Below are 22,115 nucleotides of genomic sequence, written 5' to 3' on the forward strand. Positions count from 1 at the left end.
CCCGGGCTGAGGAGCTGTTCTCAGTCACCTCCACAAGCCTCCCAGGGCAGCACAGCCTGCCTGCCTCTATGTCCCAGGACTAGAGAAGAAGTGGGACCCTCTGCTTGTCCCAGCAGGCTCCGCTCACTCACGCCTCATCATTGTTGAGCACATGCAGGAGCTGGGCAATGAGGACATCCTTGGGGAGTGCCTGGCTCCGCTCCACGGCCTCCAGGAAGAGCTGCTTCCCAAAGCACAGCTTCTTCCAGGGCGTCTCCAGCAGCGCATTGCTTAGTCCATACGTTCCTGCAGGGAAGGAGACAGCCCAGCCAGGGCAGAGGCCCCATTGTGGGAATTCAGGGTAAATGTCAGTAATTCAGAGATTACCCACCCACCCAGCACTGGGAAAGGGACTAGGAGGATGGGCAGGGACACAGAGCCCAGACCACCCCACACTTCAGCATCTTCTCCATGCACATTCCTAACCCATCTGTGTGGCGAAGGGTGGAGAACTCAGCATAGCAGGGCACTCACAGGAGACCTGAGGCACAAGCGCCAAGCAGGCTTGATGGAGGAAATTGACGACCTGAATTCCAATGCAGCAAAAGAAAGGGGAACCTCAAGAAGGAACCACCTCCCGGGACATCTCACTCCCATCTCTAAGCTAGGAAAAAGCTGCAAGGTGTCAATCTCCCTGAGAAGGTCAAGAGTGGGAGAATAGCAACCTGAGGCCAGAGGGATACCTGCTGGATATCAGTCAGTGGTTAGGGAGTTGGCCAACATCAGAATAGGCCTCTGCTGCCACTCTGCCTGCCTGTGTTCTCTCTCTCTGGCAAATAAATAAAATCTTAAAAAATATATAAAAAATAAAATAAAATTTTAGGGGCACCTGGGGTCTGCCCTTGGCTCAAATCATGATCCCAGTGTCCTGGGATCAAGCCTTGCATCAGGTTCCCTGCTCAGCAGGAAGTCTGCTTCTCCCTCTGCCCCTTTCCCCCACTCATGCTCTCTCTTAAATAAATAAAATCTTTTTCTTTTTGAGATGTTATTGATTTGACAGAGTAAGAGAGAGAGAGTATGAACAGGGGGAACAGCAAAGGGAGAGGGAGAAGCAGTACCCCCCCCTCCTGCTGAGCAAGGGGCCCAATGCAGAACTTGATCCCAGAACTCTGGGATCATGACCTGAGCTGAAGGCAGACGCTTAACTGACTGAGCCATCCAGGCATCCTTAAGTAAATAAAATCTTAAAAAAATTAAAAAATAAAACCTCAAAAAAGAGAAAAAGAACTACAACTCAAAAATAAAAACACAAGCAACCCAATTTAAAAATAATCAAAGGGTCTGAACAGGCATTTCTTCAAAGAAGACATACAAATGACCCATAAGCACATGAAAAGATGCTCAACATCATTTGCCATCAGAGAAAGGCAAATCAAAATCACCAGGAGACACTACTTTACACCCACTAGAATGGCTGTAATCAAAAGGACAGACATGGGCACCTGGCTGGCTCTGTCAGGGGAGCATGAGACCCTTGATCTCGGGGTCTTGAGTTTGAGGCCCACACTGGGAATAGAGATTATGTTTTTGTTTTTTTTTTTAATTTTAACAATCTTTTAAAAAACAACAATAATAACTGCTGGTGAGGATGGGGAAAAATTGGAACCTCATATACTGCTGGTGGGAATGTATATGGTAGCGCTGCTTTGGAAAACAGTTTGGCAGTTCCCCAAAGGGGTTAAACAGTCACCTTACCATCCAGCACAGCCACTCCTAAGTATATGCATAAAAAAGAGGAAAACACAAGTCTGTGCAAAAACTTAGAACAAATGTCTACAGCAGCATGATCCACGATGGCCGAAAGCTGAAAACAACCCAAGGGTCCATCAGCCAGATGAACGGGAAAATGAAAAGTAGACTATCTAGGCAATGGAATATTATTCAGCTGTAAAAAGGAATGAAACCCTAATTTGTGCTACAACACAGAGAGACCTTGAAAACATGATGTTAAGAAAGAAGTCAGTCAAATACAAATCAAAGCCACAGTGAGATACCACCTCACACCAGTCAGAATGGCTAAAATTAATCAGTCAGGAAGTGACAGGTGTGGGCGAGGGTGCTGAGAAAGGGGAACCGTCCTACACTGTTGATGGGAATGCAAGCCGGTGCAGTCACTCTGGAGAACAGTAAAGAGGTTCCTCAAAAAGTTGAAAATAGAGCTACCCTATGACCCAGTAATTGCACTACTGGGTATTTACCCCAAAGATACACAAGTAGTGGTCCAAAGGGGTACCTGCACCACAATGTTTATAGCAGCAATGTCCACAATAGCCAAACAATGGAAAGAGCCTAGATGTCCAACAACAGGTGGATGGATAAAGGAAATGTGGTATATATACACGATGGAATACTATGCAGCCATCAAAATCTTGCCATTTGCAATGACATGGATGGAACTAGAGGGTATTATGCTGAGCAAAATAAGTCAATCAGAGAAAGACAATTATCATATGATCTCACTGATTATCAGGAATTTGAGAAACAAGACAGAGGATCATAGGGGAAGGGAGCAAAAAATGAAACAAGATGAAACCAGAGAGGGAGAGAAACCATAAGAGACTCAATCTCGGGAAACAAACTGAGGGTTGCTGGAGAGGAGGGAGGTGAGAAGGATGGTTTGGCCAGGGGATGGACACTGGGGAGGGTATGTGCTGTGGTGAGTGCTGTGAATTATGTAAGACTGATGAATCACAGATCTGTATCCCTGAAACAAATAATCCATAATATGTTAATTAAAAAGAAGAAAGGATGGAAGAAAGGAAAAAGAAATCACAAAAGGCCACATATTGGCTGATTACACTTGCATGAAATGTTCAGAATAAGCAAATGCACAGAAACAGAAAGTAGGTTAGTGGATGTCTGGGACGAGGGGTGGAGGGGAGTGGGAGGTGACTGCTAATGGGAACAGGGGTTTCTTTTGGGGTGATGAAAATGTCACGGGATTCTGTATCAGTGATAGTTGCACACCTTCACAGATAGACTAAAACCTGCCAAATGATACAGTGTATGTGAGTACATTGTATTGTAAGGGCCTATTTAGCCAGAGCAGCTCCATCCTGGCCCTCCCCCTCCTCCTTCAGGGAACTTACTTAAAAACAAGTCCCCAAAACCAGTCCCAAGTAACAAAGCCCAAATACAAGGGTGATTCAGGCCAAGTGGAGGTATCCAATCGGCGGGGGGTGCATACTGTCTCCTCGCTACCAAGGAGTATGGGCCCCACCCTTTGGGCATCTATTCTGACCAAGGTTATAGGCTAGTTCAAATATCTACTATAGGTTAGGGACGCCTGGGTGGCTCAGTGGGTTAAGCAGCTGCCTTCAGCTCAGGTCATGATGCCAGCGTCCCGGGATCAAGTCCCACATGGGGCTCCTTGCTTGGCAGGGAGCCTGCTTCTCCCTCTGCCTCTGCCTGCCACTCTGCCTGTGCTCGCTCTTGCTCCTCTCTCTCTGACAAATAAATAAATAAAAATTTTTTAAAAAAATCTACTATAGGGTAAATTGTAATTCAATTGGTCACTTATGTGTGACCTAGCAGGGCTGTGCAGCTTTCTCTGTGTTAAAATCTCATTGGTCACCGTGGCCAGGCCCAACCACATGGCCTTTGCCCTTAAAAGCTAGTCTGTTAGGCAGAGGGTCGTTGCCTCTTTGCAAGAGACCGCCCTGGCCGGTCAGTTTGATTTCGATGCTTGGCGCGAAATAAAGCTTTGATCTTCGCTTTGTATCATTCTTGCTCCTTTGACCATGGACCCAACAGTATGATATTTGAATTACATCTCATTAAAGCTGTTAATTTTTAAAAAGTGACATGCTCAGGCAGGGTCAAGCTCAGGGAAACAACCTGACATACTTGAAACAGGCTCACTCCCTCCCTTCCACCTTCCCCCTCTGTGTCCCTTACTTCCTCCCTTTAGCAGAAAAGAAGCATCTCCAGCCACAGGATCTCAAATACTGAGAACTGCGAGAGGGCATCATAGGGGCTGTTTCCAGATACTTCCACAGAGGCCTCTGGGCCAACACATAGAACTGGGGGTAGAAGAGACCTCTGTGTCCTTTTGTAAACACTGTCAGTTTTCAGTTCTCTCTGGGCAGTAACTGGCTTCGGGCTAGGGGGAAGGTAGCCCTGCTGTGGGTACCCTGATATGTGGACCAAGTGTAGGCCATGGGCCACTATGGGGGCATAAGGCACACCAAAGGCCAAGGAGCATAATCCCTGGAGAGAAATGTGACCAGGCCTCCGGTTCTCAAAAGTACAGAAGTGTCCCCACAGAAGCAGCCCCAACCTTGTCACCGCCCACCAGAGTAGGCTTACCTGGTGCCAGGACGACTGGCTCGGGCTCCCCCCGGTTTCCGTAGTAGCAAATGACATCTCCCTTCTCTGTGCTGTGGACAGGAGGACAGAGAAGGTCAGATGGGAATCTCAGGGTGCTAAATCTCTCACTGCCTGGTGATCTCCATGGTCCCATTGATGAGGGAATAAAAGGCTGGCTAAGGACAAAGCAAAAGCTGACACCCTCCAACCTTCCCCACTCCTGGGTGGGACATGTGACATTCTTGAGGAATCTCCCACCTATCATTTTTTTTTTAATATTTTATTTATTTATTTGATAGACAGAGATCACAAGCAGGCAGAGAGAGAGGAGGAAGCAGGCTCCCCGCTGAGCAGAGAGCCCGATGCAGGGCTCGATCCCATGACCCTGGGACCATGACCCTGGGACCATGACCCTGGGATCATGACCTGAGCTGAAAGCAGAGGCTTTAACCCACTGAGCCACCCAGGCGCCCCTCTCCCACCTATCTTAATGTTAATAACCTGCTAGAGGGAAAAATGACCTTGACAATGGCAAGGCCACAGGTCTCTGGTATCTTATAGGTCCTCTTTAGCATATGAAAGTTCTATTAAGGGCGCCTGGGTGGCTCAGTGGGTTAAGCCGCTGCCTTCTGCTCAGGTCATGATCTCAGGGTCCTGGGATCGAGTCCCGAGTCCCGCATCAGGCTCTCTGCTCAGCAGGGAGCCTGCTTCCTCCTCTCTCTCTCTCTCTCTCTGTCTGCCTCTCTGCCTACTTGTGATCTCTCTCTGTCAAATAAATAAATAAAATCTTAAAAAAAAAAAATACCTTTAAAAAAAAAAAAAAAAAGAAAGTTCTATTGAAACCTCCCTTTTCCTTCCCCCGCCCTCATGGTACATAACCTGCCACCCTTCACAACCCCAGGACAGCAGCTCTTCCTACCCATGGGTCCTGTCCCGTGCTTTAATAAACCACCATTTTGCACCAAAGATGTCTCAAGAACTTTTTTCTTGGTCATCAGCTCCGAACGGCAGCCCATCGAACCTCACTTATATTCTAAGACTTTATCACCATCCCCAGCACAGGGTCAGGACAGGAGTTAGTCAGGGCTCCAGCCTCCCAGGGGCTTCACAGCTAAGATCTGAGACCCCTAGCAATGACCTCACTGTGCCTGCCGACACCACTCCCACCCCCAAAGCCCATCCCCATACACCTCCAGACACAGTGGGATGCCCCAGGGCAACAGAGGCTTCTGAACAAAGCACCAAAGATCCCATTTGCCTACTTTTATGTGCTGAGTGTGCATTTAAAAATACTTCAAATGGCTGGGAGCTGGAAATGTTCCCACTCGTAAATACCATAGTAAATCTTCCTTGAAACTGCCTTCTCTGCAAACTAGAGAAGGTCTCTTCCTGGCCTGTGAGCCACCTTCCTGCCTGCAGGTGTAGAGAATGCCACATCCGGACCTAAGCCTCCAAGCTGAACCGTTGCAAAGAGAGGGCTGGGAGGGGCAGCCAGGGAGTCCCTCCCACTGCTCCCAACCTGGCCGCAGGTGGCTTCACATTCTGCTCCTGTTCTTCCTCCCCACAGACTCTGGCTCATTTCTTAAGCTATCTAGCTAAGACTTAAAAAAAAATTTTTTAATTTTATTTACTTATTTGACAGAGAGAGAGAGAGATCAGAGGTAGGCGGAGAGGCAGTCCGAGAGAGAGGGGGAAGCAGGCTCCCCACTGAACAAAGAGCCTGACTTGGGGCTTGATCTCAGGACCCTGAGATCATGACCTGAGCTGAAGGCAGAGGCTTAACCCACTGAGCCAACCAGATGCCCCAAGACTTCAGAAATTTTTATAGGCAAAAAGGTAGAAAGCATGAAGACCCATGGATTAGACATCAACTCCTGCTGTGCTTGGTCAGAGACTGGCCATGACTGCGATGAAAAGCTCTTCTCCTTGACCCTGACTTCTTTCTGGCTCCTACCACTGGGGTTGCTTGTTGACGGCCAACTTCCTCAGTTGCCCTGGCCACCACCTGTCCTTGAGGGATGTGTCTAGGGAGGCAGGCTCTGACCCTGGGGCCCCAGGAGGTAGGAGAGCTGTTCAGGCACCAAGGGGCCCAAGCCCACCTGTGGGAGCCGCCTGCCCATGCAGGTGTCCACTCAGAGCACAGGGCCCTCATCACCCAGCCACTTGACATGGTTGGTGAGCACTGAGTCCTGCTGGGCTACTGGTCTTCCAGACCAGGTCAGATGCAAGTAAGGTGTTCCCAGCATGGGGGGTGGCAAGAAAGGCATGGAAGTTCCCCTCTGGGAGCTGTCCATGGTGAGAATGAGAGGGTCAGGGCCAGCAAGTGCCCATGCCAACACCCACCTCCTCCCATGGCGACTGCGGCCTCCACATCAGTGTGTCAATACATGCAGCAAGAGTGGGGCTGAGCGGGTCACATGCAATGGACACTCTAGGCACAGTTGGCCTGGGGCTCTTGAGGAAGGAGGTGGGCTCAGGCCACATGTCTGGTCATGGGCCCTCCGTGCCATACTGACCACCTCCCAGGATGGAAGCTGACCACCTTCACTGACCTCTGGGCATCGGCAGTGGGGGTGCACAAGGGGAGGGCAGGAGGGCAGGACAATGGATGCTCACTTCACTAAAGGACAAAGTCACAAAACCCCTGAAGTTCCCAGGCCACATCTGTCAAGTGTGGGTCGGAGCACAGACCACCCTGGCTGCCCTGCCCTATTCCCACCCAATGCCTGAATCCACCAGCCACTCTGTACACCCTGCTTGGGAAATGCACATGGGCCCTGGGGCATCCAAGGCGAGGACATCCTGCCAAGGCCTCTCCACCTTGGCCACCCTTTGCGGCTACAGCATTGCCATTCTCCCACCTGCAGTGATCTGCCTTATGCATCAAGACTGTCAAGTGTCCCCAATCCAGTCCCAGCTTGATAGTGATGAGGGAACAGAAGGCTGGCTGAGGACAAAAGCAAAAGCTGACACCCTCCAACTTTCCCCCACCCCCACTCCTGGGTGGGGCATATGTGACATTCTTTGGGAATCTCCCACCCAACTTAATGTTCATACCTTGCTAGAGGACAAAATGACCTTGGCAATGGCAAGGCCTCTGGTATCAGGTATCTTGTAGGTCCTCTTTACCATATGAAAGTTCTATTGAAACCTTCCTTTTCCCTACCTGCCCCCAACTCCATGGTACACAATCTGCCCCGGTGGGGGGGGTAGCCGCTCTTCCTGCCCATGGGTCCTGTCCCCGTGTTTTAATAAACCACCATTCTGCACCAAAGATGCCTCAAGAATTCTTTCTTGGTCATCGGCTCCAGACCTTACCCCACCGAACCTCACATATGTTCAAGAACTTCATCAGTAGATTGGGGCTACTGTCTCCAGGGGCTGCTGGACCCCAGCCCCATCGCATACCGGCAAGGTCTTAGCCACATCAGCAGTCCGTCAGTAGCTTGGCCGCAGCAGTTGCACATGGGGCAGCAGTAACTATGTGCCAGGTGCTGCACAGGAAGGGCCCAGCATCCACCCCCACATGGCCATGCAGCTTACTGCTTGCTACTACTGTACCCCTGTATGCCTCACGGGGCCTGGCAACACCCCACTGGCCATAGGTCCCTACCAGGTTCCAGCCACCCTACTCCTGACTCTCAGCCAGTGCCAGCAACCCTGAGGCTCCAGGCCTCTTGGGGCCCCTTCCTCCTGCCTCTGCTCCTTGCCTATCCTCCCAACTCCAGGGAGGGGAAAACATCCCCAAATGACTGTATAGCACAGCTTCCGTGTCCTCTGGCGACGGGGCCCACGGGCAGCTGGGACAGCTCTGTCGCCCCTTTGGACAACACCAGGGAGGCCCTGGGAGCTGCCCACTGAGCCCCTTGCAGAACATGAGATGAGCCACGCCACATGCTCAGACACACTGCTCTAAAGTAGCCCCAGAGCTCAGCAGCACCTGACTGCCAGCACTGCCGGGAAGCCAGTCTGCTAGGGTCCTTCCTTCTCCAGCCTGGGGCCACTGTGCGCACCAGAGAACAGGGCAAGTGAGGGGCAGCTCCAGAACAGGGCACTCCTGAGCCACGGGCCTGGGAGGAGACCTTAGGGGCAAGGGGCCGGTGTGGGCCAGGGGTGCCCCCGGGACCAGAGATGCCCGCTGCAGTCACGCCACAGCTCACGTGCAGGAGCTGGTGACCATTTCGCTGCCACCAGGAGCCCAGGTTCCACTTCCTGCATCCCCACAATAGTCAGCCAGCCCTGGGAAGCTTAACCATGCCCACCAGGTGCGATGTCCCTGGAGAGGCTGTCACAACCTGGGTGGCAGGGTGGGAACCCCACTTCCTGCCAAGTCCACAGCTCTGCTCCGTGGCAGTGGCCAATGGGCTGCCATCTCCCTCCGAGCAGACCCACCTCAGGTCAGCTGCTATGAGATTAAAGCCGTTGTACAGGTGGCCCTCCGCAGAGACCTTCTTCAAGTAGGACAAGCTGTCCATGTCTGTAGTCAGAAAGTGGGTCACAAGTTCACCTGTGGGTAGGGGACAGACACACATGGCCGAGGTGGCAGAGTGGAGTCCCTCATCCTGGGGAGACTGATGTGGGGCCAGTACAGGCTAAACTTAACCCCCCACACCAGCCATACCTCACTGACCTGGCAACTAAGGAGGTCTGCATCCAGAACTCGGTTTTTGTTGGGGTTTATTTATTTATTTATTTATTTTTCTGCCTTTATGCCCAAAATGGAAGTACAGCATGAAAGGAAAAAACCTTCAATGGGGACAACATGTGTCCGCAGAGCTGTTTTCCTAGGGGTACTGCTCTGCAAACATCTGACAGGTGGCGGGGGGGATGACAAGAGCCAGAAGTGACACTTTGGCCTGGGGCACAAATGTGGAGAGTGTTTTCTAAGACGGGCTGACCATGTCTGTGCCAGCAGGGGCTCTGTGGGCCAGGCAGAGCCCCCGGGGATTCCCACAGTGATGCTAGCCAGTGGGACCCAGAGCCAGAAACACCCTGCTTCCCCTTCCTCCTCCTCCTGGACCACATGTGCCGGAGGAAAGCCCGCCCTCCCCATCCCCCACCCCCAGAACCAGGGTCCCACGGTACCTCGGCCCCGGGCATCCCGGTCCTGCCGTGGCTGCAGGTAGTTGGTGAGTGCAGCCAGCTTCCCCCGTGTGCTGATGCCCAGCCACGTGCCTCCTTCCTTGCCTTCTTCCATGTCAAGCCCTGCGACAGATGGTAGTGTCACCACCAGTAGCACCTACTGCCCCGTCCCTGTGTCCTGGGGAGACAGATGCTCAGCCCAGCAGCCTAGGCTAAGGAACAGGGCCTTGAACTACTCAGGGCAAGGCACATGCCACAGGGCATGTGAGAGAGGCCCTGCCCCCAAGATGACATCTGATGCCCATGGGAGTCCCTAAAAGCTTGCAGTGGAGCCTGGCATGTGTGGAATACATCCTGAAGCTTGGCTCAACATTGGATCAACACTGTGCTGGGAGCACAGTGGCAGCCACATCCTAGCAAAGGCACCAGGCCAAAGCCCACATCCTGGATCAGGTGTGGGGCTGCTGGCTGTCCTCCCCAAGCAGGACACAGCAGGACACATAGGCCCTAAGGTGGGTGCTTTGCTAGGAGGCCAGAGCACATCTAGGCCCACCTATTTGTCTCATTTCCACCCCATAGGCCTGGGCCATGATTAGTCCTCCATGGGGCCTCACCACTGGGTTGGCGAGGCCCTTAAAGCCACAGGAAAGTGTCTTCCTAGATTAGAGGATCATTTCAGTTGAAGACTGTGGCAAAAGCAGCAAAATCATTTTTATAATAATAATAATAAATTGTAACTATAAAAGAAATAAAAGATGGAAAGATCAGAAAGAAAAAAGTTAACTGTCTTTATTTGTAGACAGGATTACAGGTGAAGAAAATCCAAAAGGAATCTACCCCTCCCAAAAAAATCTCATGGGGGGCCTGGACTGGCTCAGTCAGAAGAGCATAGGACTTCTGATCTCAAGCTCCTAAGTTTGAGCCCATGTTGGATACAGAAATTACTTTAAAAAATTAATTGATTTTATTTTTTTTTAAGATTTTATTTATTTGACAGATAGAGAGCACAAATAGGCAGAGTAGCAGGCAGAGGGAGAAGGAGAAGCAGACTCCCTGCAGAGCAGGGAACCCAATGTGTGGCTCGATCCCAGGACCCTGGGATCATGACCTGAGCCGAAGGCAGCCACTTAACTTACTAAGCCACCCAGACACCCCAAAAATTAATTTTAAAAAAATCTCCTAGAACTGGTAAGTAAATAGAGGCAAGAATCAGAAAATGAAAATTTAAAAATACCATTTACAACAGTATTAAACAAAACAAAACATAAGACAACATCTAAGGAAAAACATGTAATGCCTGAAGACTGAAAACCACAGAGTAGCACTAAGAGAAGTCACGAAGCTATGATTAAAAAAGAGATAGATGGGCCCTGTTCCTTAACCGAAGAGTCAATATTGTTAAGATGACAGTCCTCCCCAAACGGCCAGAAGAGTCAACAATCCAAATCCAAATCCCAGGAAGCTTTCTGTTTTATAGAAATTCACAAGATGACTCTAAAATCGCTATGCACACACAAAAGAGCCAGGAGCCAAAGGAGTCCTGAAATAGAACAAAGCTGGAGGACTTAACACCACCTGATTTCAAAAACTTGTTGAAAAAAGCTGCAGTAATCCAAACAATGTGAGTTGGTATCAGCATTGATGAACAGATCGATGGGATACAAAGAAGTCCAAAATAGATCCACATACATGGGTTCAACTGATTTTCAACCAAGTTGCCATAGCAATGCAATAGACAAAAGAGTATCTATTCAATAAATAAGGCCAGAAGAACTGGGATCGATGTGGGTGAGATATGAGCCTCAACCCCTACCTCACGCCAAGTACAAAAACATAAGATAAATCAGACCTAAACACAAAACCCCAAATCAAAAGGCTTCTAGAAGCAAAAAGAGGAAAATATCTTTAAGGCCTTAGGGAAGGCAAAGACACAAATGGAATAAACCATCAAAGAGTAAACCACACTTCACTAAAAGAAAATATTCTGCTTATCAGAAGATGTCATTAAGAAAATGAGTAGGCAATACATTTATCCAATATACCAATCCAGAATGCATAAAAAACTCCTACAAATCAAATGCTGAAAAGTAAATAAGAATTCCACATCCAGCTAATCAACAGGGACCAGATTTACTCTCCTACCTAAAACCACCAAAAAATAAAATACATGAAACAGTGGGTTTCAAGACACCAGACATCTAAAAACAAAGGACAGAGATCTCTGAGATAAGAAACACACTAGATGAACCCCAAGACTGGAGAGGGTCTCCAAGACACTGTACGGGGAAGAGGCCCAGGCAGAGTCCACTGGACTCCCTGGCAGAGGAGAAGGGCTGGGAGCCTGGGGAGATTGAGGCAGCCAGAGTTCCTGGGACAGAGGACCAGAGAGGAGAGAGCTGCACAGAACCAGACAGCTGACTGGTACATGTGTGTGAGGAAACTACTGTGGCCAGGAAAGAACCATTCAGAAAGATTAGAGGAGACAGTGCTCACACAGGGCTGGGAAGAGTGCCTGTTCCCAGAAGTCAGCCTGGAAAACCTTAAGATCCAGGGGGCACAGGCAGGGAAGATGGAAGGATCTGCCTGAGGAGTAGGGAATCATTAGCCTTAGACTGGACATGGCTTCAGAGCCACTTAACCAATCCCAAAAGCAAGACCTGAAAGGATCAAACTGTTTCTGAGCATCTCAGCTGTGTCTCAAAACAAAGCTCAGGAATATTTATAGATAAACAAAAATGTTCAGTCCCCAACAAGATAAAATCCATAAACATTTGGCATCCAACCAAAAATTACCAAGCATGCAAAGAAGCAGAGAGCCACAGCCCTGCTTACTAAAAGTTCAATCAATCTATTAAAACTGAACTAGAACTGAAACAGACGTCAGATTTTGCAGGCATGGATATTCAGTTAATAAAACTATATTCTGCATGCTAAAACAGTTAAGAACTTAAATGTAAAAGAGAAAAATTGAATTTCTAGAGATAAAAACTACATTGTGAGATTAAAAAAAAAATACATGGTGGGCTTAAAAGCAGATTAGACACTGCAGAAAAAAAGATTAGTGAATATGAAGATATGGCAGTAAAAATGACCTAAAATGAAACAGAGAGAAAAGAAGGTTTTTAAAAATGAATTGAACAGGAGTGCCTGGGTGGCTCAGTGGGTTAAGGCCTCTGCCTTCTGCTCAGGTCATGATCCCAGGGTTCTGGGATCGAGCCCCACATCGGGATCTCTGCTCTGCAGGGAGCCTTCTTTCTCCTCTCTCTCTCTCTCTCTCTCTCTCTCTCTCTGCCTGCCTCTTTGACTGCTTGTGATCTCTGTCTGTCAAATAAATAAATAAAATCTTTAAAAAAAAAATGAATTGAACATCATCAGGGGTGCCTGGCTGGCTCAGTCAGTTAAGTGTCTGACTCTTGATTTTGGTTCAGGTCATGAACTCAGGGTCGTGAGATTGAGCCCTAGATCGGGCTCTGCGCTCAGCCATGTATCTGCTTGAGATTCTCTCTTCCTCTGCCCCTCCCCCCATTCATGCACACGCATGTGCATGCTCTCTAAAAAACTGATAAATCGGAATGAATCTTGGAACACTGAAAAAAATAAAATAAAATTAAGTTAAAAAAATTGACAAATCAAATCTTTTAAAAAAAATGAATTGAGCATCATCAAAGTGTGGGACAACCTCAAGAAAACTAATACATGTGTGAAGAGGCAGAGAGAAAGAGATTGAGAAGAAAGAGCAGGACACAGGGAAAATATTTTTTAAAAATAACACCCCAATTTTTCCAAACTTCTAACAAGTCCTAGTAGCTCAGAGATCACATCTGGAGAACCACTGGCCTATAATTTTGCACACAATTTGGTGATGCTGGATAGTGGGAGGATATGGATCTTAGTGTCTTCCAGCCCCAACTGGTGCAGCGCCACTGGGCCCACCGAGCACTGTCGTGAAGCCGGGCCACCCTCCCACCAGGCAGGAGCCCCGTAGCAGCATGCCAGAGACCAACTCTAAATCACTACAAATTGGCCCTGATTTTGGGGTAGGGTGCAGGCTGGAGTGCCTAAGCAGGTGGCCAGGATGGCCAAAGGAGCCCAACAGGCTAACCCTTCATCTTTGTCCTCATCCACAAAAATACTCAGGAAGTGCCATCAGGCCCTCCCCCCACCCTCCCTGACCAGTTCCCCCACCCCCAACGCCACTTCAGTCTCCCATTAATGCCCTGCAGCAGCGACACACACAGCCTGCCCCATGCCCATGACCCCCTTCCATTCTACTCTAGCTCAGGATGGTTGGCATCGTACTGGCCGGGCCCACAGGCTCCCTTCAGCCCTCCTCATGTAGCCCTGCAGGCCTGATCCTCAACCTCTGGGAGAGCCATGGCTAGTCCAGCCAAGGACCCCACATACACAGCCCCTCTGGGGTTACCATACTGAGGTACTTGAAGCTTACACAACAGGGGTCTCCTGCCCCCCATTTCTATCCTCATGCCTAGATATTTCCACAGTCTCCTGTGCAGCTTCTGAGGAGGCCAAGACATACCCGAGCGACCTAGCCTCTTGTTTCTCTTGCACTCACCAAGAGGGGTCTCACCTCATAGCCTCACAGAAGCTTTCCCTGCCAGACCTCCTGTCCATGACACTGCCCTGCCTCAGTGTCCCCACTCCTGTCCTCTTCCCACATGGCACCAGGATGATCCAGCCTGGGCAGTGTTTCCCTCACACCACCGCCCAACCAGTCTATACAGGCCTTCTGTGGAAGTTCCTCAGTTCAGCTCTTAGATATTGCAGGCAAAGCTGGGCACACCTGGTGTGCCCAGGCCCTGAGGCTACCCACTCAGCCTACTGGGCCCCTGAGTACCCTTGTCAGCTCTGCCAGGCTCCCTCGTGCTTCCCTGATGCCCAGCTCATAGGCAAAGGGACCCTGGCCTGGCCAGCACCTGTCCACGTGCCTCCAAGTAGACCCCCATGGACAGAAACTGCTCTCTGTCCATGGGGTTAAGCTGGCAGGGGACACAGATGTCAACTCCACTTCTGCCTCTCTCTGTGGGAACTCCTCACGCAGCTCCCATCTGAGTGTGCTCCAACCAAGCCTCTCCTCCCCAAATGCAGACCAGCTCTGAAGCGAGGTGCACCGGCATGTAAACAGAAACATGTGCAGGTGTACACGCACACACACGTGTACACACACACACACCACACAATGACGCTTCACGGGGTGACTGAATGTGAACCTGCACCTCCTATGAACCTGACCACACCCCCACTGCGAAAAGGTGGAGCCAAATAAACCAACCGATTCTTTCCAGCTACTTCTCTGGGAGTCCACAACACACGAAAACAGGTGGCCGGTGCTGGGTACACACTTCGGGGCTGGTCACCTCAATGCTGGTCCCAGACCCCAACCTGGGAGCTTCCCCCATGAGACCAGTCAGTGTCTACTCATTTGTTTTGCACTTACAGTACCAGTTAAAGGCACTTGGGGCCTCCTACTTCCCGCCATGCTGTGGCTGCCCCCTGAGGAAAGACTTACCACTGAGGACTTCATTGTTGTTCCCCCAGAAGTCAGCGACCTTGGATGGTCTGTGGTAAAATTCATCCCTGTTGGCTGCCAAGATGAGCCTGAAAGAGAAAGCATGACTAAAGGTCTCTGGGGGAAAACAGAAAAGCTAATGTTTTCCTCCTGTTGACAAAGAAAATCTGCCTCCATAGCAACAAAGGCAAGTCCTAAAGAGGACATGAACTCTCAGGAAACAAAGGTCAGTGATGGCTCCAGGCAGGTGGGTTTCCTAGGGAGCCTTCGGCCAAGGCTGTGCCCTAGAACCCTGCCAAAGAAAAGAGGAGATGCTGGGCAAAGACGCATATCCCATCCTGCCCTGCATACCCCACTCACCCAAAAAGGGTGGTAGGACCTGCAGAGGGGAGGGCCCTTAGCAGCTGAGACCAAGCGTGTCCCAAGTGTCCTGGTGGCAGAGAGGTACCCCTTCTGTCCATCTGTCCCTTCCCAAGGCCATCCACCGTGAGCCTGTGACTTCCTAGAAATGTGACCATCCCCACCAGAAAAGGCCAGAGTATGCATTGGAGCAGAGCACAGGCTCTCTGGGGGCTGCTCTCCTGCTCTGTCTGAGGGAAGGAAGAGGGTAAGAACTTCTGTTTCTCTAGTGGTTTGCATTATGAATCCAACAAGTTTTTTGTTGGCAAGTAGAAAAGATGTCAACGTTTTCAAAAGAGCTTTAGTTTTAACATAAGAAAACATATTTTCTAGGTGGCTTTGCCATTTTAAATAAGAACACAGTGACTGAGTGGGACTGCACGTCCATGAGACCTCTCTGGGTCTAAGATGTGATGGCCAAAGGATCTTCCGAGCACCATGGGCAGGTACACAGAGAACACGGGACCAGGAGCTATGGCTTGGCCACCTGTGGTCACACTGGGTCTGAAACCAAGTCAGTCTAGTCAGTGGTCAGACCCCAAGGAGTCTTCCAAAATAATTTCTGTATTGACTCTTAGATGTGTAAGAACATTTAGGGGCACCTGGGTGGCTCAGTCGGGTAAGTGTCTACCTTTAGCTCAGCTCATGATCTCAGCGTCCTGGGATCAAGCCCCACGTGGGGTTCTCTGCTCTTCAGAGAGTCCACTTGTCCCTCTCTGTCTGCCCCTCCCCCTGATCACGCATGCACTCTCTTTTCTCTCTCAAATAAACAAAATCTTTTTTAAAAAATGATTTTTATGAGCACTTGCTTTCAGTAAAATGTGAGTTAACAAACTTCATAAAACTGAACATGAAACTGGCACCCACACCCACTGCCAAGGCCCACAAAAGTCTTTCATCCTGTGTGCAACAGCCCCCCTAACTCTGTACCTCCCCACCTAGCCCCAGGCATCAGTAAGGCCAAGGACTGGGGGTACCTCCCCACAGCCCCAGCCCCAGGCATCAGTAAGGCCAAGTAAACCCTCCGCATCTGCCCTGGAAGTGTCACCACCTTCGGGACACCCATCCAAACTGTGGCAGCTCTCAATCCCCCCGGACATAGCCTTCTGGGCTGCTCCAGGTCTTAGGGACAGGCACTCAGGGAGTTGTCGCTGTCCCTGATACAAACCCCCAGCCATTTCCGGAACAGTCCTCTGCAGCTCCACGTCGGACCCCAGCCCCAGGTTAAGGTAGGCAGCCTTAGGGAGAAGTCCCTGGGCCTTGACCCCTATCTTCCACCATATCTGCTTTGTACCTTTCTTCTGTGATCCAATTCTGGATCCACCCCCGCTGGCACAGAGGGTACTGTTCCATGGGCTGCCTGTATGGGCCGGGGACCCCACCAACCCCTGTGGGCGGAGGTCATTCCATGTGGTCAGGAAACAGTGCTCTCCTTCAGACACGCATTCCTGCTCCTCTGCTCACTTGAACGGGTGGGAGGGTGGGCCCAGGGAGGTCGGGGAGGTGCTTCCCAAATTGACACCGGTACTATTGGCTTCTGGTCCTGATTCTTATGTAAGTCTCCAGAAAAGGAAAAATTGGGGAGAGGGGAAAAAAAGCTGACTGAGCAGAACCTTCTGTCCTAAGATTTCCAACTCCCTACTATTTTTAAAACAGGGAGCAGTGACATGCATTTGTTAATAACTAGAAATATTAACTGCTGGGTTATTGCTGCCGCAAGAGTTGCTATTTAGGGGCGCCTGAGTGACTCAGTTGGTTAAGCAGCTGCCTTCGGCTCAGGTGTGATCCTGGGGTCCTGGGGTCAAGCCCCACATCGGGCTCCCTGCTCAGTGGGGAGCCTGCTTCTTCCTCTCCCCCTGTCTGCCGCCCTGCCTACTTGTGCTCTGTCAAATAAAGAAATAAAAATCTTTAAAAAAAGAAAAAAAAAGGAGTCACTATTTCGCTGAATTGCTAGTGGTTTGATGGGGATTCCATTACATATCTAATTGGGAAACATGTGGGCCTGAGTACTCAAATCAAGGCTCCAAGTAAGAGAAAGTACTCCCTCACTCACCACTTCTGGGTGCTGCAACCCCAAAAGGACATCTGTGCCACAGCACCCAGGGGCAGGGGCCATGCCCATAAGCCAGGGGCTCTGAGGACAGCAAGTCACCCAAAGCTTTGTTCTAATAACTGAAACCACCAACGACTCATCACTGATGCGGATTCCTCACCCTGCGACTGGGGGTGGGTCTGTGCATTGTCTCGAGGTACTGGGTGTGCACCACCTGAGTGAGCCTGCGCAGCACCCGGGGGGAGGAGTTTGTGCACCACCTGTGGGGCAGGGTCTGCGTACCACGGCGGGTGGGGGGGGGGGGGTTGCCCACCACCTGCGGTGCACAGTCGGCGCAGCACCTGGGGAGTAGGAGTCTGCGTAGTCAGGATGGTGGAGTCTATGTACCATCTCGGGGGTAAGCTGTGTGTTCTCTAGAAGGTGAGTCGGTGCACCATCTGGGATGGGCCTGAGCACCATCTGGGTGAGTAAATCTGTGACTATGGGGTGGGGGTGGGGGTCTCTGCACCATCTGAGGGGGCAAATCTGTGCACCCTCCACGGAGAGTTTAGCGCCAGGTAGCAGGTGCCCGGGGCCATGGCCCATGATGTCACCAGCAGTGAGGAGTCCCATGGAAGCCACCAGAAGGATGTGACAGCTCGCCCAGCAGCCCCTCCAGACTGGAGTCAACAAGGAGACTCAGCTCATGAGTCTAAACAGGCATTTTGGGGCACCTGGGTGGCTCAGTTGGTTAAGTGTCTGCCTTCAGCTCAGGTCATGATCCCAGGTTCCTGGGATTGAGCCCCACATCCAGCTCCATGCTCAGCAGGGAGCCTACTTCTCCCTGTCCTTCTGCCTGGTGCTCCCCCTGCTTGTGTGCTTTCTCTCTCTCTCTGTCAAATAAATAAATAAAAATCTTAAAAATAAATAAACAAACAGACAGACAGACATTTTGATAAAGATGGTGGTTCTACAACCACGATGGTGTTACCTGACAGGAAGTGTACTGGGGCCTCACAAATGGCCACACACATAGCATATGCATGCAGCAGCTCAGAGCGGGGCCTACTTCTCATCTGAGTCTGCGGTCAGGAACACGGGCCGGATGTGCCGTGTGCTCTGCTCAGCGGCCCCTAAGGTGCCAACTGGCAGGGTATTGCTGAGGCTCAGCATCTTCCTCATGTTCCTGAGGTTGCTGCAGAATTCCCGTCCTCCGCCGGGGTCACTCTCAACGCCTGGAGGCCACCCCCAGTTCCTGGCCATGGGCCCCTCCAAGCACAGCAGCTTCTCTCTTCAGGAGGGGCCTGGCACCTCTGGGGGGGGGGGTCCCCTGATTACGTCAGACCAACACAGGACTGCTCCCATTTGACTACCTCTGAGGCAGCCAATTATGGACCTTCATCATACTGGCCAAATCCCTTCGCATTTAGCCCCACAGTCCCACACACAAGCAGGGGAATGGATGACACTGATGTGTACAGCGGGGGCAGGAATCTTGAGAGCCTACCACAGGGGTTACGGGAGCTCACATTTTACTTTGTTATGTCCTGTAGGGTATGACTTTTTTCCAAAAAGCGTGTATCCCTTTGCAAACAGGGGGAGAACTGGAATCCTGGAGAAAGACCGCTGCCTCTACAGAGGAAGGTCATTGGGACCCCGAAGCAAAGCTGCAGCCAGCAGGGAAAATTTCTAAGTCAGCACCTCCTAAGCTGCTCAAATAATTTCTCCTCTGCTCTACTCCTCACTGCAGTGCTGCAGGCATCAGTACCAAAACTGAAAATGAACAGAACCGACATTAGGCACCCAGACAGTACTCAACACTGGGTAACCGTCGCCAAAAATTGGAGGTTCCAAGTGCCAGGGCATGGAAGGCAGAAGCTGGGATCACCCAGGAGAATCCCACATCTGGGCAGGGGCAACCCCTATAGGGAGTGACACCCAAGGAGACCCCCTTACCAGGGCCAGTTCAGCACCAAGAAGATAGATGGGGAGGCCCGAGGGCATCTGGGGAGTCATACTAGGTCAGTGGGATGTGACATAGGGACGGCTGCCACACCTGGAGGGACAGGTATCCCCAACAGCGAGGGGCAGTGGGATGGTAACATGGGGGACAGGAGGTGTAGGCCATGGGACCCATGATACCAAGGCTGAGCTCAGCATCAGGCCTGGAGATGGTCTGCGGAAGTGGCCATGCTCATTTCACTCCCTGGGCAGGGGCTGAGCTGGCTCCCTCCCTCCCTGCCTGCGCTCAGGGAGTGTCACTCAATGACATACTAGGATTGCTAAATCTGGGCAAAACAGACCACAGGATGCGTGCTCTAGTGGGCTATGCTTCCTCTAGTGGGGAAACAGATGATATGATGATCAAATGAGGCCCAAGAGAAGGAGAGATGCTTTGGGAGCCATGACTTTCACCAGCAGACCTGCAAAGTGGCAGGCCATAGACCAAGCGCTACCATCGCTGGGCCAGGCCCAGGCAGGGGATGACAGGGAGAGGCTCATCTTTCAGGACTCCTGGGAAGCCAGAAAATACACGCCTGTGAGATCAGCATCAGCCAAGGGTAGAGCCGGGGGTGTCACTGCCCATGCCATCAAAGGTGAGGCTGTCTCATTCTTTTCTGTAGGGCAGAGATGTTTAAATTATTTACATATACAGTTATACAGTTGACCCCTGATCACAGGGGTTGGGGCACCAACCCCCCTTCTTGCACAGTCAAAAATCCATGTATAACTTTTTTTTTAAATTAAAGCTCTTATCTATTTATTTGGTAGGGGGAGGGAGAGAGAGAGAGAGAGAGATGGAGCACAAGCAGGGGGAGCAGCAGAGGGAGAGGGAGAAGCAGGCTCCACACTAAGCAGAGCCCAATACGGGGCTCTATCCCAGGACCCTGGGATTAGGACCCAAGCCAAAGGCAGATGCTTAACCAACTAAGCCACCCAGGCACCCCAAAATCCATGTATAACTTTTGACTCCACTAAAACTTAACTGGTACTGGCCTACTGTTCATCTCAAACCTTATGAATAATGTAAACAATTAATTCATGTGTAATTTAAATATTATGTGTATTACATGCCATATTTTTACAATAAAGTAAGCTAGAGAAAAATAAAATGTTATTAAGAAAATCACAAAAAGGGGGGCCTAGCTGGCTCAGTCGGTGGAACCCTCGACTCTTGATCTCAGGGTTGTAAGTTCGAGCCCCACATTGGGTGTAGAGATTACTCAGAAAAAATTAAAAATCTTAAAAAAGAATCATAAGGAAGAGAAAAATACATTTATAGTATCACACTTTAAAAAATCGGCATGGGGGCACCTGGGTGGCTCAGTGGGTTAAAGCCTCTGCCTTTGGCTTGGGTTGTGATCCCAAGATCCTAGGATCCATCCACCTGTCGGGCTCTCTGCTCAATGGGGAGCCTGCTTCCCTTCCTCTGTCTGCCTGCCTCTTTGTCTGCTTGTAATCTATCTGTCAAATAAATAAGTAAAATCTTAAAAAGAAAATAAAAATTAAAAATTAATTTAAAAAAAATCGGCATGTAAGTGGACTGGCACAGTGCAAATCCTCGCTGTTCAGAGGCCAACTTTCTATGGCAAGGACGGCTACCATCCCGGCTACAAAAGTCCCCTTCGCAACCATTGGACCCAGGAGCAACGGTGACTGCAGGGATGAGCTTAACCCACAAACAGAACCAGGTGCTTCCCATTACCCCAAGTGTCAAGAGGCCACTGCATGTGTGATGAAATTAAGGGTGCCTAAAACAGTGCATGGAGCACAGGGTCTTTGATCGGTCCCAGCCACATGGATTGGCTTGGTGGGCAGCAGAGTCCAAGTGGATGGTGGCCCCAGGACTTGGCTTGTCCAGCCTGGTGGGAAGAAGTTGGTCTGTACAATGCACAATGATAATACACTATGAAGACATACTTTGCCACCAAACAGAGACATGGGCTGACATGGCCTGGGAAGCCTGTGGCATGGCCATCAAAAGACACTCGAGAGTATCAATTTGGCAGTTCCTCAGAAAGTCAAACACAGAATTGCCATATGATCCAGCAATTCTGCTTTGGGGTATCTGCCCCCAAGAGAAAGGAAAGTGGGACTCAAACGGACACTGTATGCAAATCTCCATAGTGGCATGAATCACAACAGCCAAAAAGGGGCAACAGTGCAGGTGTCTATCAAGAGATAGGTGGATAAAATTGTGGTCTTGCATATGGTGGGATGTTACTCAGCCTCAAGAAGGAAGGAGATTCAGACACCTGCTACACCATGACCTTGAGGACCCTATGCTCAGTAAAAGAAGCCAGTCACACAAAAATACTATGGTTCCACTTATATGAGGTCCCCAGAGCAGTCAAGGTCATAGAAACAGAAAGGAGACTGGTGGTTCCTAGGGGTGGGGGGAGGGGAATGGGGAGTCAGTGTTTGGTGGTGACAGAGCTTCAGTTGGGGACAATGAAGTGTTCTGGAGATAGACGGATGGATGGCACGGAAGGTTGCACAACAATGTGAATGTACTAAATGCCACTGAACTGGACATTTGTCCATGGTTAGAATGGCACACACTCCTATTCCTGCCAGTTATTGGGGGGTGAGGTATGGGGAGAGGAAGACACAGCAGTGGATGCCAATGCAGGAGACAGAAGCTGGTGCACCCCAGGCCAGGACAGGGATGGCTAAAGCAAGAGGGGTGCTGGGGCAGGTCCTTCTGGCCCCATCCAGGGCCTCTTC

General features: G+C 50.4%; 1 protein-coding gene across 3 annotated transcripts in view; it reads right to left on the bottom strand.

Moving 5' to 3' along the window:
• TANGO2 (transport and golgi organization 2 homolog) overlaps positions 1–22,115 on the bottom strand; it is a 40,617-nt gene that overhangs the window by 4,044 nt on the left and 14,458 nt on the right. For all 3 annotated transcript variants that reach the window (XM_082697568.1, XM_082697569.1, XM_082697567.1), the window contains exons 3-7: positions 14,957–15,045; positions 9,433–9,552; positions 8,740–8,854; positions 4,348–4,418; positions 132–285 (exon numbers count right to left, since the gene is read on the bottom strand). In XM_082697568.1, the coding sequence (XP_082553694.1) occupies positions 132–285; positions 4,348–4,418; positions 8,740–8,854; positions 9,433–9,552; positions 14,957–15,045 (549 nt within the window). The remainder of the gene's footprint in view (positions 1–131; positions 286–4,347; positions 4,419–8,739; positions 8,855–9,432; positions 9,553–14,956; positions 15,046–22,115) is intronic.

The sequence above is a fragment of the Mustela nivalis genome (assembly GCF_964662115.1).
Source record: "Mustela nivalis genome assembly, chromosome: 14".
NCBI classification, from domain to species: domain Eukaryota; kingdom Metazoa; phylum Chordata; class Mammalia; order Carnivora; family Mustelidae; genus Mustela; species Mustela nivalis.